This window comes from Austrofundulus limnaeus, unplaced genomic scaffold, assembly GCF_001266775.1.
Source record: "Austrofundulus limnaeus strain Quisiro unplaced genomic scaffold, Austrofundulus_limnaeus-1.0 Scaffold25, whole genome shotgun sequence".
NCBI classification, from domain to species: domain Eukaryota; kingdom Metazoa; phylum Chordata; class Actinopteri; order Cyprinodontiformes; family Rivulidae; genus Austrofundulus; species Austrofundulus limnaeus.
In genome coordinates this window covers 2,800,229-2,812,865 of record NW_013952427.1, presented here as the reverse complement: position 1 = coordinate 2,812,865, position 12,637 = coordinate 2,800,229, and the positions used below count along the sequence as shown (strand labels likewise).

The window sequence follows — 12,637 nt, the reverse complement described above, 5'->3', positions numbered from 1 at the left end:
ATCCATGCTAGCTCTGTAAACAAACAAGCCGGCTGATGAGACGTCACGTCTTTTACTGCGCATGATGTCACATCAGTGCTGTGTAGCGTTCACACGGGTCTGATGCAGGTCACATTTAAAATGTAATGTGAACGTTCACACAAAAAGATCGGATTTTTTCAAAAAAAAATAGGAAATGAGCATTAAGACCTGCAGTGTGGACATAGCCTTTGTTGTGTTTGTGGATGTGACTTCATCTGAACTTCGTTTGCTTTACTGTTTCCTCTTCCAAGTTAATCCACCTGGAAATCAAGCCTGCCATCAGAAACCAGATAATCAGAGAGCTGCAGGTGCTGCATGAATGCAACTCTCCCTACATTGTGGGCTTCTATGGAGCCTTTTACAGCGATGGAGAGATCAGCATCTGTATGGAGCACATGGTGAGACTCTTAAGCTTCCTTCAGACAGTGGGCATGAATCATTAATGACTTCATTACGATTCAGACTCTGGTCACTACTATAGAACTTTTTGTTCAATCGCATTCTCCCAACTTCATGTTTAGTAGAGACATTTGGAAACAGCTGAACATCTATTTTATTTAAGCTTATTTGACTTTTTGTCCTATAAATGTGAGGCTTTATATCTRCTACAGTTAGTGAAATCATCAGTTTGAAAACAAAAACATCTTTTTGAGTTGAACATCTGTCATCGACGCTGTTTAAGATGATGCGGTCCTCAATTTTGTCCCTTTTTTGGTGATAATTCAGATCAAGCTAGCAAACAAAGCATTGTGGTAAATTAAACAATGGATGACGAGTTCAAAATGCTATAACAGAAGCTTCTGCTGCAGATGCTTTCAGTTGTTTTTGGCTCAATAGCTGTATTAGAAATAAGGCTAGCATCTAATTATTGTATATAAAAGTTTAAGAACTGTAGTTTTTATTTGCTTAAACCATTTATTTTATTCCCCTGAACAGCCACTCATGTTATGTAATCAGCTGCTACTGTGTTAATGTGACCTGTTCGTTTCAGACTTGCTTCTTGCTTAAATTAGTTTTGGGCCTATTTGATCACTTTCAGTCTAGTCAGGGTGTTTGTGTTAAATGTTACAGATAAGCACCTGTGAACTCGTTCTGATTTGACTCAACTGCGGCCTGTTTGATGGAAGGCAGTGCATGTGTGTTGATCTGAGAAGTAATACTTAATTCAGTGGTTCTTAACCTTTTTTGAGGTACCGAACCCACCAGTTTCGTATGCGCATCCACTGAACCCTTTTTAGTGATAAATAAAATATGATTTTTTTTTCCAAATTCAAGACATAGGTATATGTTGTTGTTTTTTTACTGGTGTATAAAATGAGCCGTACATGAACATCACCTTTCTCAAAGAACAAAATCAACACAGTGCATGAACTCACAACTAGGCCTGTCACGATAACAAATTTTGCTGGGCGATTAATTGTCTCAAAATTTATTGCGATAAACGATAATATTRCCTGGTGACCGTTTTACAACTAATAATTATAAAAGCGTAATGTGTAAGTGTAATAAATCAATAAACTTTCATTTTTAAAAGAATGTTTAACAAAGTGGACTCTCAGTCTCTAACAAAAAATGCACTTGAATAAAAAAAAATAAAACAAAGAACAACAAAATGTAAATTAAACACCACACACTACTAAGACAGTAAATAAACAATATTAAAGATCAGCATCTCTTTAGAGATGAAGCAAATTACACAGCCTGGTGAGGACCCACTGTTTCTTATGGGGACATAAGCCCAGTTCACATCCCATGTAAAGTGTAGGCTAGGTTTAGGGTCAAATGGTAATAGGAAATACTGGTAAATGAATGAAAGTCAATGCAAAGTCCCCATGAGGATAGAAGAACAAACGTGTGTGTGAGGAGGGGACAGTCAGAGCGCTGCGGGGAGGAAATCAGACAGTTCAGAGTTTTCCTCATGAGTTGTTGGGACAGCCACTGGTTTTTTGGGTGTTTTGTTAAAACACAAATGGTGTGTTTAAGTTTCCTGTTATTTTTGGGAGCTACAGGTAAAGTCTTGACGAGTTTGTCGCGGGTCTGGGGGAGTTTCAGCCCCCAACCCTTCTCCTCCTTCTCTCTCTGTCTCTCTCTCTCTCTGTCTGTCTCTCTCTCTCTCTCTGTCTGTCTCTCTCTCTCTGTCTCTTTCTCTCTCTCTCTCTCTCTTTCTCTCTCTCTCTGTCTCACTCCGTCTCTCTCTCCCTCCGCAGCGAAATCCAGGTTCTAGTGCTCCCAACACTTCAGCAGCCGCGTTCTGCTTTGAAGCGTTTATTTAGCAACGAGCTATCACGCTAAAGCGAGAGTTGACTCCTCCCACACTAAGAAAACAGGAGGGGAGGGGTCAGCTGAGCTCCTGTGTAGCGGAGCACAGAGAGGGAGAGAGACTACGTAAACAAACAAGCAGGAAAATGAAACTTATCGCCGTCTTTTTTTTACCGACCTCAAAAAAAGTTATCGTGCAATTAATTGATTTATTGACTATCGCGACAGGCCTACTCACAACAAATTACAGTATGACTTTATCCTGGACCCAAAAAAATATTTTGGTCCCATAAAAAATTTCAGCACCCAAAAAATATTTTTTTTACTATTTTACTAATAAAAAATAAATTAGGATTTTTTTTGAAGAATTTAACATTTTTTAATAACTCTTTTTTATTATTTTAAAGTTAATTTGTTTTTGTCATTTTGAATCCACAAAATACCTTTTTGAGGCCAGCACTGATTGGCCAAGAAATCTCTCTGACAGCAAGTGATGGCCAAGTGGGGCGTGTCATCACGACTTTACACAAGTGTGTCTTTACCTCTGCAGCAGAGGCTTCACCGAACCCCTGAGACCGGCTCATCGAACCCCTAGGGTTCGATCGAACCCAGGTTAAGAACCACTTGTAGTAGAAATCATATGCAGTTAAACTGTTAAGCTATCTGGAAAAATCCTAGTTTTATTTGTTGTATCAGTTTGAATTAGTCACTTTCTTGTCTCTACAGGATGGTGGGTCTTTGGACCAGGTTCTCAAGGAAGCCAGACGAATCCCAGAAGAAATACTTGGGAAAGTTAGCATAGCCGTAAGTTGACTTTTATCTTCCATGTTTCTGTGTAAGTGTGTCAACGTCTTTAATTTGTCATAAATTCTTTAACTAGTTTGACTAGTTGGGTGTTTTTTTTTTTTAATTGTCGTCATGGTTAACTTTGGGGTTTGGCAGTGCGAATAAATTCCTGTGGCGATTTACCGAACATTAGCTCCTCACATTGTTGCAAACACATTGCACATTCTGGGTGTGTGTCTTTGTGGTGCTGACTAATTGAAAGAGCAGTCCAGTCATGCATCAGCAGCAAGCAGTAGGACTTAGCTTACTGACTTTACTCTTGCATCAAGTCTACATATTACTAAAAATAGTTTTTTAACATAGGCAATTACCGTACTGCTTTCCAATGAAAAGCCTCATATATGTTAAGACTCTTGTGTGACTTTGTGTAATGTGTGTTTTTTATGATTTTTTCCCCTCATTTACAGGTTTTGAGAGGATTAGCTTATCTGCGGGAAAAGCACCAAATCATGCACAGAGGTAACCAAACTCTTTGGTTTTACTCAGAAAATCTTGTTCAGTCACTGCAACYTAATATATTCTCATTACAGAAACTGCTTAGGTGCTGACAAAATTAATTGGTTGTGATGACAACCAGGATACGCGCTTAAATTAACACGACTGCTGTTTTTTGTATTTGTGGTGCAGTAAGATTTCTATAATTTCTGTATTGAAAGCTGACTTTACGATCAGTGACATTAAAAAAAATAAATAAAAAACATGCTATATATCCAGACAGTCCACAAAAGCATCAGCACAAATGGCCAAATTGTGTTGATGTTTGAGAGACATCCAGATGCAGTTTAGTTTCCACACATTTGCAAAGCAGTTTGTTTTGGATGAACTGTGTAAGCTCTCGATTGCAAGAAAATCCTTCTATCTGGAAATGTTTTAAGCCTGCAACAAAACTGTGTCCCAATCAGTTCCTTGGATTGGTAATTGGAGACAGATTTAAAGGTGTGATGACAACAGAGGCTACTATTTATGTTATGACTCTGAGTAATGCTTTGTTCACTCATGACTTTGATAACTAGATGGTTCACCCAGACTAACAAATATATATTCTAACATCTTACAAAGATTATATTAGGGCTGCATGATATTAGGAAAACCTGTGATGTATGATAACCATGCTTAATATTGCAATGACAATATGACTTGTGATAAATGAACAAATATTTAACTATWGTGTTGATTGAGGAAAAAAAACTAAATCATAATTTTCATTCGAGCATGATTTTTTTTTATTATGAAGAGATCCATCCAATAGGCCAAATACATGAAGAGCTCCATTTGATGGGAGAACTACTTAAAGCTCCCGTCTGATTGACAAAATGCATTAATGCAACACTTGGGCCAAGCATTTGTTGCATTTTATGCAGTTTTTATGATATACATTTTGCACCGGCTGTTACTGCGATGATATATTTTAGSTATATTGTGCAGCCCAGAAGTTATCTTGACTTGTCCTTGTTTCWGCTTTTTTAAATTCAGATTTCACACATACACTGGATTAATATGTTCGAGCTTTATTGCCTTCACTACAATACAAATAGGGTGTCTGCTGGGTTGTAAAAGGTATTACCGGTAAATGAAATTAGCAAACATTTGAGGCCATTTAAAAGTACTAAAAAGTAAAAACTTTCGTCTGACGGTGTTAATTTTTTGAACAGCTACCCAACTAAATGTTTATTTTCCCCAGTCTATCCTAAAAATTCGCTCTTCCTGTACTTCTATGAAATCACTTTTTGTCTTGGTTTATGGTTAAATAACAAATAATTGTACATAGGTCAGTGTTTTTATTGAGGCAAAGAAGTATGTATCCAGTAAATGTAATAATACCACACTAACTMCAAAAGTTAAGTAAGAAAATGACAGTAATCTATTACTTTATTATCAGTTACCCACAAGTGAAGTTCAAGAGGTTGCTGCTGCAGCTAGAATGTGTTGGTGTTTAAAGAAATGTGATGGTATTAAAAAAAAGGTATTAAATTTAACTTGAATTTTTGTTYACCCTGTCAAAGCATTATTTTGGAGTGCCACGGGTTTCCAGTAGACAGTTTGGAGCACCAGATCACAAGTCTAAAAGCGAGCGAGTTTTTCAACATCGCATCAGTGTGAGGCTGCGGTTGTGCTGTTGTACTGGTGAAGGGAGTGGTCAGGTTGGCATTCTGAAGTTTCACTTCGCCTCAGGGTCGATGGTACTCTGGGATAAAAGTTGTCTGTGAGCTCARGGGGTAATTACAGCTTCTCAGATGTGATTATAGAGCAGCTGAGCCCTGCTGACCCTCCCTCTGTCTTTCCCTCTCCCACTCTTTTGCACCACCTCTTTCCTCAGTCATTCCTCGCATGTCTCATACCCGCCACAAAACGAGCACTTAGTCTTCCAAAAGCACGAGATGCACAAGTTCAGATGTTGGGAGATGCAATATTATTGGGGGGAGATATGGTTCATCCCCAGTTCGATCTGCAGCAACAAGCTCAAACATTTAGAAGCTTCAGGTGCAAGAAGAAGGGGAGGTCTTGCATAGGATCACATGGGTGCCATGTAGACCTTATCTCAACAAAAAGTTAAGTAACAAAATCAAAATCAAGTAACAATGTACCTGCTGTTACCTTGACAATTTTAAAACAAACAAAATAAAATTAATTCAACATACAAAAAAACACATCAAATTAAATGAAAGGCAGCAGAAGAAGKAAAAAATCTTGTGATTTCTGCCCCTTTTTCTCAAATAAATTCAATTAAAAAAAACTTCAATTTACAATGTACAAAAACAATTGAAAGAAAAACAAAGGTTTAATTCCTTCTTGAGTAACAATTCGTGCCTTATACTCAACAGATTTACCTTCATTTTCTTAAATACACACATTGGGCCTCATGCAGGAACATGTTCGTATTCTTATCCTAATTTCTCTTACTTTTGTTCGTACAAAGGGTTCATATGAACATGCCACGTCAGATTCAACAAACTCTTCTATCTTCAGGAAAAGTGTGTAAATGAGCTGCGTAAATTCCACCTGTTTGTATCCAGCTGCTCGTGCACGCGAGAGGAGATTAGCATAATTACCACCCAAAAACACCATATAAGGCTATGTTTCCTGCCTCAGATAYMAGGAAGTGTYCATTCATGAAAATGACAGYGAWAAYTAAAAAGAARAACTTTACGAGTTCAGAGATTGAAGTCCGTYTGTCAGAGATCCAGAAAAKAAAATCTGTCATTTTYAGCAGGTCAGCTGTGGAATAAAAAGAGCTGCTAAAAGTATAAACAACTGTGTTAAATCATTTTCATTTATTCAGAAGCCACGGCGCTGCGCACCGTATGCCAGCCCCCCCCAGCGTGGTCTCAAGTGGTCTCAGTTGCGGTTCCGAAATAAGCATTTTAAACTGTTTTCAAAATATATCTGGCACTTTGGAGAAAATCCAGGACTCGCTGGAGGGATTATGTATCCCCTCTGGCCTGGGAACGTCTCGGAGTCCCCCAGGACATGGAGGGCTTCGCTGGGGAGAGCGAGGTCTCTCTGCTGCCCCCYGCGACCCGATCCCGGATAAGCGGCAGAAAACGGACGGATGGACAATTAATATTGTTAGTCTAAATTATTACATTTAAAATTATAACTCTAAGCAGAATAGCTTATTGTCAACATAATTATGGAGTGTGATTTATTTTCAACTCAAAATATCTTCAAACTAATGAAATATAAAATTATTAGTGAAGAAACCCGTCTGGATAACAGCAGACTGACTGCTCGTAAAATATACGACAGGTCTGGACCACTCATGAATTCGTATCTGAAAAAAATCTTAGAATACGAAAACATTGGTGAATGTCACAAATTCTCCTAAATCACTCGTACGCACAACTTAAGAACAAATCTGTGCGTATGAACAGTTCTTGCATGAGGCCCATTGATCTACCATTTTTAACGTAATTTAATTCCCTGGACTGAAAAACTCCATTCCTTCAAACTGGTTCTAACTTTAAGTTTGACAAACATTTCTGTCCCCTTCAAATTGTAACAACTCACTCTTTTAACTAAATGTAATACCCCAAAATACCCACATATTCATCCAAATTGTTGAACTATTTTAAGTTATCAGGTAAAAAAATATATATAAATATTTTGATGATGGATGGTTTTTCATTGCCTATAAAATGTTTGAACTGTGTATTACCTCAACAATGTGTTGGTACTTGTTTTATCAAATATGTAGATTTCAGATTATTTATTGAAGGACTTTGGTGTGTGCACACAAGTGTCTTAGTAAATGTAAAATTCGTCTTGTTGTTTTTGTCGCCTCTCCCACGTAGATGTCAAGCCCTCCAACATCCTGGTCAATTCCCGCGGGGAGATCAAGCTGTGCGACTTCGGTGTGAGCGGCCAGCTCATAGATTCCATGGCCAACTCCTTTGTTGGAACGCGCTCCTACATGTCGGTGAGTCAGCTTTGCACGCCTGTGCCCCCACCTCCTTTCCTCTGGCCCTATACCCACTTTTCCCTCTCCATTCCTCTCGCACGGTTCTTGTTGGCTGGTCCCACCCTCAGCCTTCCCTTTCTCTGGCCCACCCTCACTCCCCTGCCAAGAATCAAAGGCATGGCTCTTTGGCAGTGAAGGAGTGCTTGCTCTTTCTTGTACTTGTATTTCTTCGGTTTTAGACACCTGGATTTAGTACCCAAAGCTACTTATCTAGTTTGGTTCTCATCCTTTTCCAAAGTGTCGTTGGTGTAGTATTCGTGCTTTTCCTTTTGGCTAATTTTAACTCCTAAGCACTCTCACCCTCCCATTTGAATTGTCTCTTTTCTTGCCATAACACCCCTACCCCTCTTCCCTTTCCCTTCTGTGCCTTCTCTCCCCGGCCCTTCGCCCAACCCGCTCCCTTTTCCTTGGTATCTTGGCTGTACCTGGTCTCTCTGACGTAGTTGTGTGTTACTCAACAGCCGGAGAGACTGCAGGGCACTCACTACTCCGTTCAGTCTGACGTGTGGAGCATGGGCCTGTCCCTGGTGGAGCTGGCGATCGGCCGCTACCCCATCCCTCCGCCAGACGCCAAAGAGCTAGAGGCCATCTTTGGTCGTGCCGTAATGGACGGGGCCGAGGGAGAGGCTCACACCAACATGGCTAGGCCAAGACCACCAGGCAGGCCTGTAAGCGGTAAGCAACATTTCCAAACGTCTACGAGTCAAACCGAAAAACAGATTTCAAAAGGACAGATTTGCAATTAAAGTCTTAACGCAACTTCTTCACAGGACACGGGATGGACAGTAGACCTGCCATGGCCATCTTTGAACTGTTGGACTACATTGTCAATGAGGTCTGGAAAAAGAACTGGTTTGAACTGGTTTRATTATTGTACTTCTCATGTTTTAACTATGCTCTTTTTTTTCCTCCCACAGCCACCCCCAAAACTGCCACACGGTGTTTTCACCAGTGACTTCCAAGACTTTGTGACTAAATGGTGAGCAGTGGAAATGACTCTTGAACAAATAATGAGTATTTTTTCCCCTAAAGTATTGGCCTTATGATCAACAGCAGAAGCATTATTTGTATTTATTAAAAGAGAGTGCAGCTTTAAAAAATAAAATAAAATTTACAGAACATGAAAAGTCTGCAGTTTAATTTGCATTAGTTGAATTTTGTAAACCTCTCACTCAAATAACAAAAATAACTTATCCTGGGAGTAGTACATTAAGAGAAAAAAACAGTCAAAATATACTCCCGTAATTATGACCCCTCGACTTTAGGGTGGGGTTGTTATGTGGGGCAGTTAGTCCTGTTAAAGGGGTGGATACCCCTCCTTGTGCACTAAGGGGAAACACTGGAAAGACTTTTTATACTTTGTGGTTAAAACGGATGCATTACTGTAGGAGTTTTTAAATATGCATATCTGCTTATTACAAGACAGAAGTTTGAAATTTCCACTTACAAAGGTTACACATGATGTTACCCAAACTTTAAATAATTTAATACACTTGGATTTTATGCTTACTTTTTACATGCATTGTTTTGATTAATACATTTAAAGATCTATCACTAACAAGTTTTGTGTCTGCAGCTTGATTAAAAACCCAGCTGAGAGAGCAGATCTGAAGATGCTTATGGTTAGTACTTAATCCTTTTTTGACTGAATTGATTTCTACATTATTTGTTTCTGTGCTGGCGACTGTTACAAACGGAAGTTTCCATTTTGGTTTCAGAGTCACACTTTCATCAAGCGATCAGAGGTGGAGGAAGTAGACTTTGCCGGCTGGTTGTGCAAAACCATGGGTCTGAACCAGCCCAGCACTCCCACCCGTGGCCCTGAGTGATGGAGGCCCCGCCCCCTGCTGACACACTACTGGGTCTTCATTCACATACAGATACTGTGCACACATGTACATGGTCCACAATGCATGCTGGCACTTTTTTTTTCTTCTCGCTCTTGGGTTTTATCTTCTCTTCGTTTACTCGGTTAGCACCAGCAGCAGGGCCCGTCGAGTCATTATTGTACTGTAAAACCACAGCTTCACCACCACAGTGTCGATAGCAGCCTCAGCTCACACTCTACTGTAGAGGATGTAAAGCACTGAAGGGCTGCCGTTGTGTCATCAGAATTTGCATTGGCAAACTTATTTTGTACTGTTAATTACTCTGTATTAATCTTTTTTTATGGAGGCTGTGGGGTTGTATTTTATCAACCTGCTGTTTAAATTTGACTGAAAGTGAGAATAAACTAGTCCAAATCTTCTAACTGCAATCTCTAAATTTGTCTATCGGAGGTGATTGAAGCTATTTTAAATGAAGATAATTTAGTCATGTTCGTTCTTGACAGACAGTGTCATCACTGGTATAATCATGTTTCTGAGTGAAGTTATTCTCCTGTGTTGGTAAACGAGCGATCACTCAGTAAATTATTTTGTGAACAGTCACAAACCAAAGAAGGTACTCCTGACTACTTATTGCTTCAATAGCTGGTCTTTTTTTAGGTTTTTGGTCAGTATATATCGGTGTACTTTTGAATGTTCTCATCTTCTGTCATGACAATTGTGTGGAGACTTGCTTTTCTTTCTTTTTCTCAACATTTCAACATCCTGTGTTGTATGTCTCATAGAGGAAGGCATATACATTGGAGGCCTGATTATATGATAATTGACATTAAGGGGGAAAAAAACAACCAAGATGTATTTATGGGATGTTATAGCATGGTTTAATTTTCTAATACTGTATGTGTATTTCCCAAAATCATGACGGGTATGAGCTGGTGTTTTCTTTTTCTTTTTTTTTTTATCCTAAATTTCTGCAATGTTGACGCATTTTCAGTTGTGTTGATCGGTTTGACTTGTTTTCACTTCGTCGTTGATCTGTATTTGGTTACGTTTTTCACCACACCGCTACACGTAGCGCTCCCAGCTTTCTGTTGGGACACAACCAACTTAGAGGCCTGCCTGTAAACGACTTGGGTTGAAATACTGTTAACCACTCTTTGTTGTGATCTAACCCCCCTCCCCCCTGGGGGGTAAAAAATCTGCAGAAAAAGTAAAATACAGACTTGGAGTGCAACAATCAGACCTTCCAAGTGGTACAAAGAATCTTTAGGTGAAGAATGTAACCCAGGTCGGTGTTGGTCACAAGGTGGTGGTGTTTCCTGCTAGCCTGCCGTCTTGCTAGAGCTCCTGTATTCTCTCTGCTTATGGCTGCCCTTTATTATCCCCCCTCCCTCCCCCCCTCTCGAAATGTGCATTCTTTAAAAAGTAAATGGATGCATTGTCACTTGTATGTGTACAAAGCTATAAACGAAAATTACATGTACTATTTTGCAGTCTTAATATACAAAATCTGATTTTATGTAAATGACGGGAAAAAAAGTCATTTTATTATAATATAAAATGTGTTGGAAATGGTTATAATGTATAAAAAAAATATTGAAATAAAACTTATTTGTGAATGTACCTCGTGCTTTTTTTCCCCCCGTCTAAATATAATTAGTTATTTTGCAGAATTTCAACTATCATGCAGTCAAGTTTCATCAGCTGTAATCTACTGATGGGGTTAGTTACACAGCAACTGATTTCATTTCCCCCCCTTTTAGGGGCCTAGTGAACTTCATATTTAACCACAGTAAAATGCGGACAACTTGGACCAAGTAATACAAAATATTTTTTTAAAGTCAAATATTTTCAAGGCTGCTGTTCAGTTGTGTTTTGTTGTGAATCAGATTCTAAATAAAGGCAAAATATAACAGACTGTGCTTAGCTCATCTAAAACGACTGACTAAAATGGAGAGAGTGCTTTTGGAGTTCATCTACCAAGTACCATCAATAATAGGGAGATGTCTGAGTCCCAACAGATGTAAATACACCAAACACTGCCTATATACACCTATATAAAAATACACCTAACACTTCCTGTTAATTATAATTTGTGGAGCAATACAGCAGCATTTTTGCAACTTTGAGGGATTTTCTTCTTTGGAACAATGGAAATAGTTTTTTCTGTGACTTCATTTTTTTATTTTATATTTATTTATTTTACTTTAAAGTTGAGTTGCAGGGCAGTACAGTGTCTTGCCTCACAGGGTCCAGGGTTTGATTGAGCTGTTCTGTGACCTCAACCATTAGGTACCAGCTGTGGTCCTAAACAGGGTTCAGAAGGAACAGAAAACACAAATAATATATATTTAGAAACATTTAAAAATATCAAGTTTATCTGATAAAATTTTGKTTAGTTAGGTTGTCAGGAGTGAGCCATGGCAAATCACTGGATCAGAAACTGCAGCTCCTTTACTGACTCATGATCTTGACCCTGAGGATTTTTAGTAGTATTCTACTGAGCCTAGACCTTCGTTATCAGCCTGAATCTCGGGACAACTAAAAGCCAGATCACCTTTGTGGACCAGATTGGACCTTGGAACAACTGAAAATGGGCTTACATTTGTAGACCAGCCTGGAACTCAGGACAACTAAAGACCTGATCACCTGGACCTCAGAACTAAAACCACATGATCATTAGATCTAAAGCATCTGTAGGGCATAAGGCTGCAGTTGGTCTGACAGGTCTACAGGARCCTCTCCATTCAGGACCTTACAGGTCATCCAATAAAACATTTAAATCAAATCTAAAACTAACAGAAGCAAATGAAGGAAGCAGCACAGAGGAAATGTGTTCATGTTTTTATGTTTGTGTTAAAAGAGGAGCTGCAGGTTCTGAGTGTCCGGTCTAACTAACACCAACATACAGAAAGTTAGACTAACCTGGTTGAGAAGTAGTCAAATTTATTAAAGGATAAAATGTATTTTGCTTTAAGCCTCAGTTTTAAAAAGGATATATTGACTATGGAATTAATCTGTTTCTCAAGTCATATCAAATCTCTCCTGAGTTTTTTACCAGAGATTTTACAAACCGCTCCAAGCTGTTCAGATCTGCAGAAGTGCTGTGATTCCCACTGGGACCAAAAATAATAACTTAATGAGATTTTTTTTCTCATTGAAATATAGAAAGTTTGAAGCCCTCCAAACTTTTACCTCAGCGAGACAGTTGAACAGTGGATTCGGG

At 39.0% G+C, this 12,637-nt stretch overlaps 1 protein-coding gene across 1 annotated transcript in view; it reads left to right on the top strand.

Annotated features, from left to right (window-relative positions):
* The window catches only part of map2k2a (mitogen-activated protein kinase kinase 2a), a 13,574-nt gene extending 3,738 nt beyond the window's left edge, over nucleotides 1-9,836 (top strand). Inside the window, exons 3-11 of the mRNA XM_014004623.1 lie at nucleotides 273-419; nucleotides 3,007-3,084; nucleotides 3,534-3,585; nucleotides 7,419-7,543; nucleotides 8,047-8,260; nucleotides 8,356-8,420; nucleotides 8,503-8,564; nucleotides 9,162-9,207; nucleotides 9,304-9,836. Coding sequence (XP_013860077.1) covers nucleotides 273-419; nucleotides 3,007-3,084; nucleotides 3,534-3,585; nucleotides 7,419-7,543; nucleotides 8,047-8,260; nucleotides 8,356-8,420; nucleotides 8,503-8,564; nucleotides 9,162-9,207; nucleotides 9,304-9,414 — 900 coding nt within the window. The 3' untranslated portion in view covers nucleotides 9,415-9,836. The remainder of the gene's footprint in view (nucleotides 1-272; nucleotides 420-3,006; nucleotides 3,085-3,533; nucleotides 3,586-7,418; nucleotides 7,544-8,046; nucleotides 8,261-8,355; nucleotides 8,421-8,502; nucleotides 8,565-9,161; nucleotides 9,208-9,303) is intronic.
* Nucleotides 9,837-12,637: the final 2,801 nt, after the last annotated feature.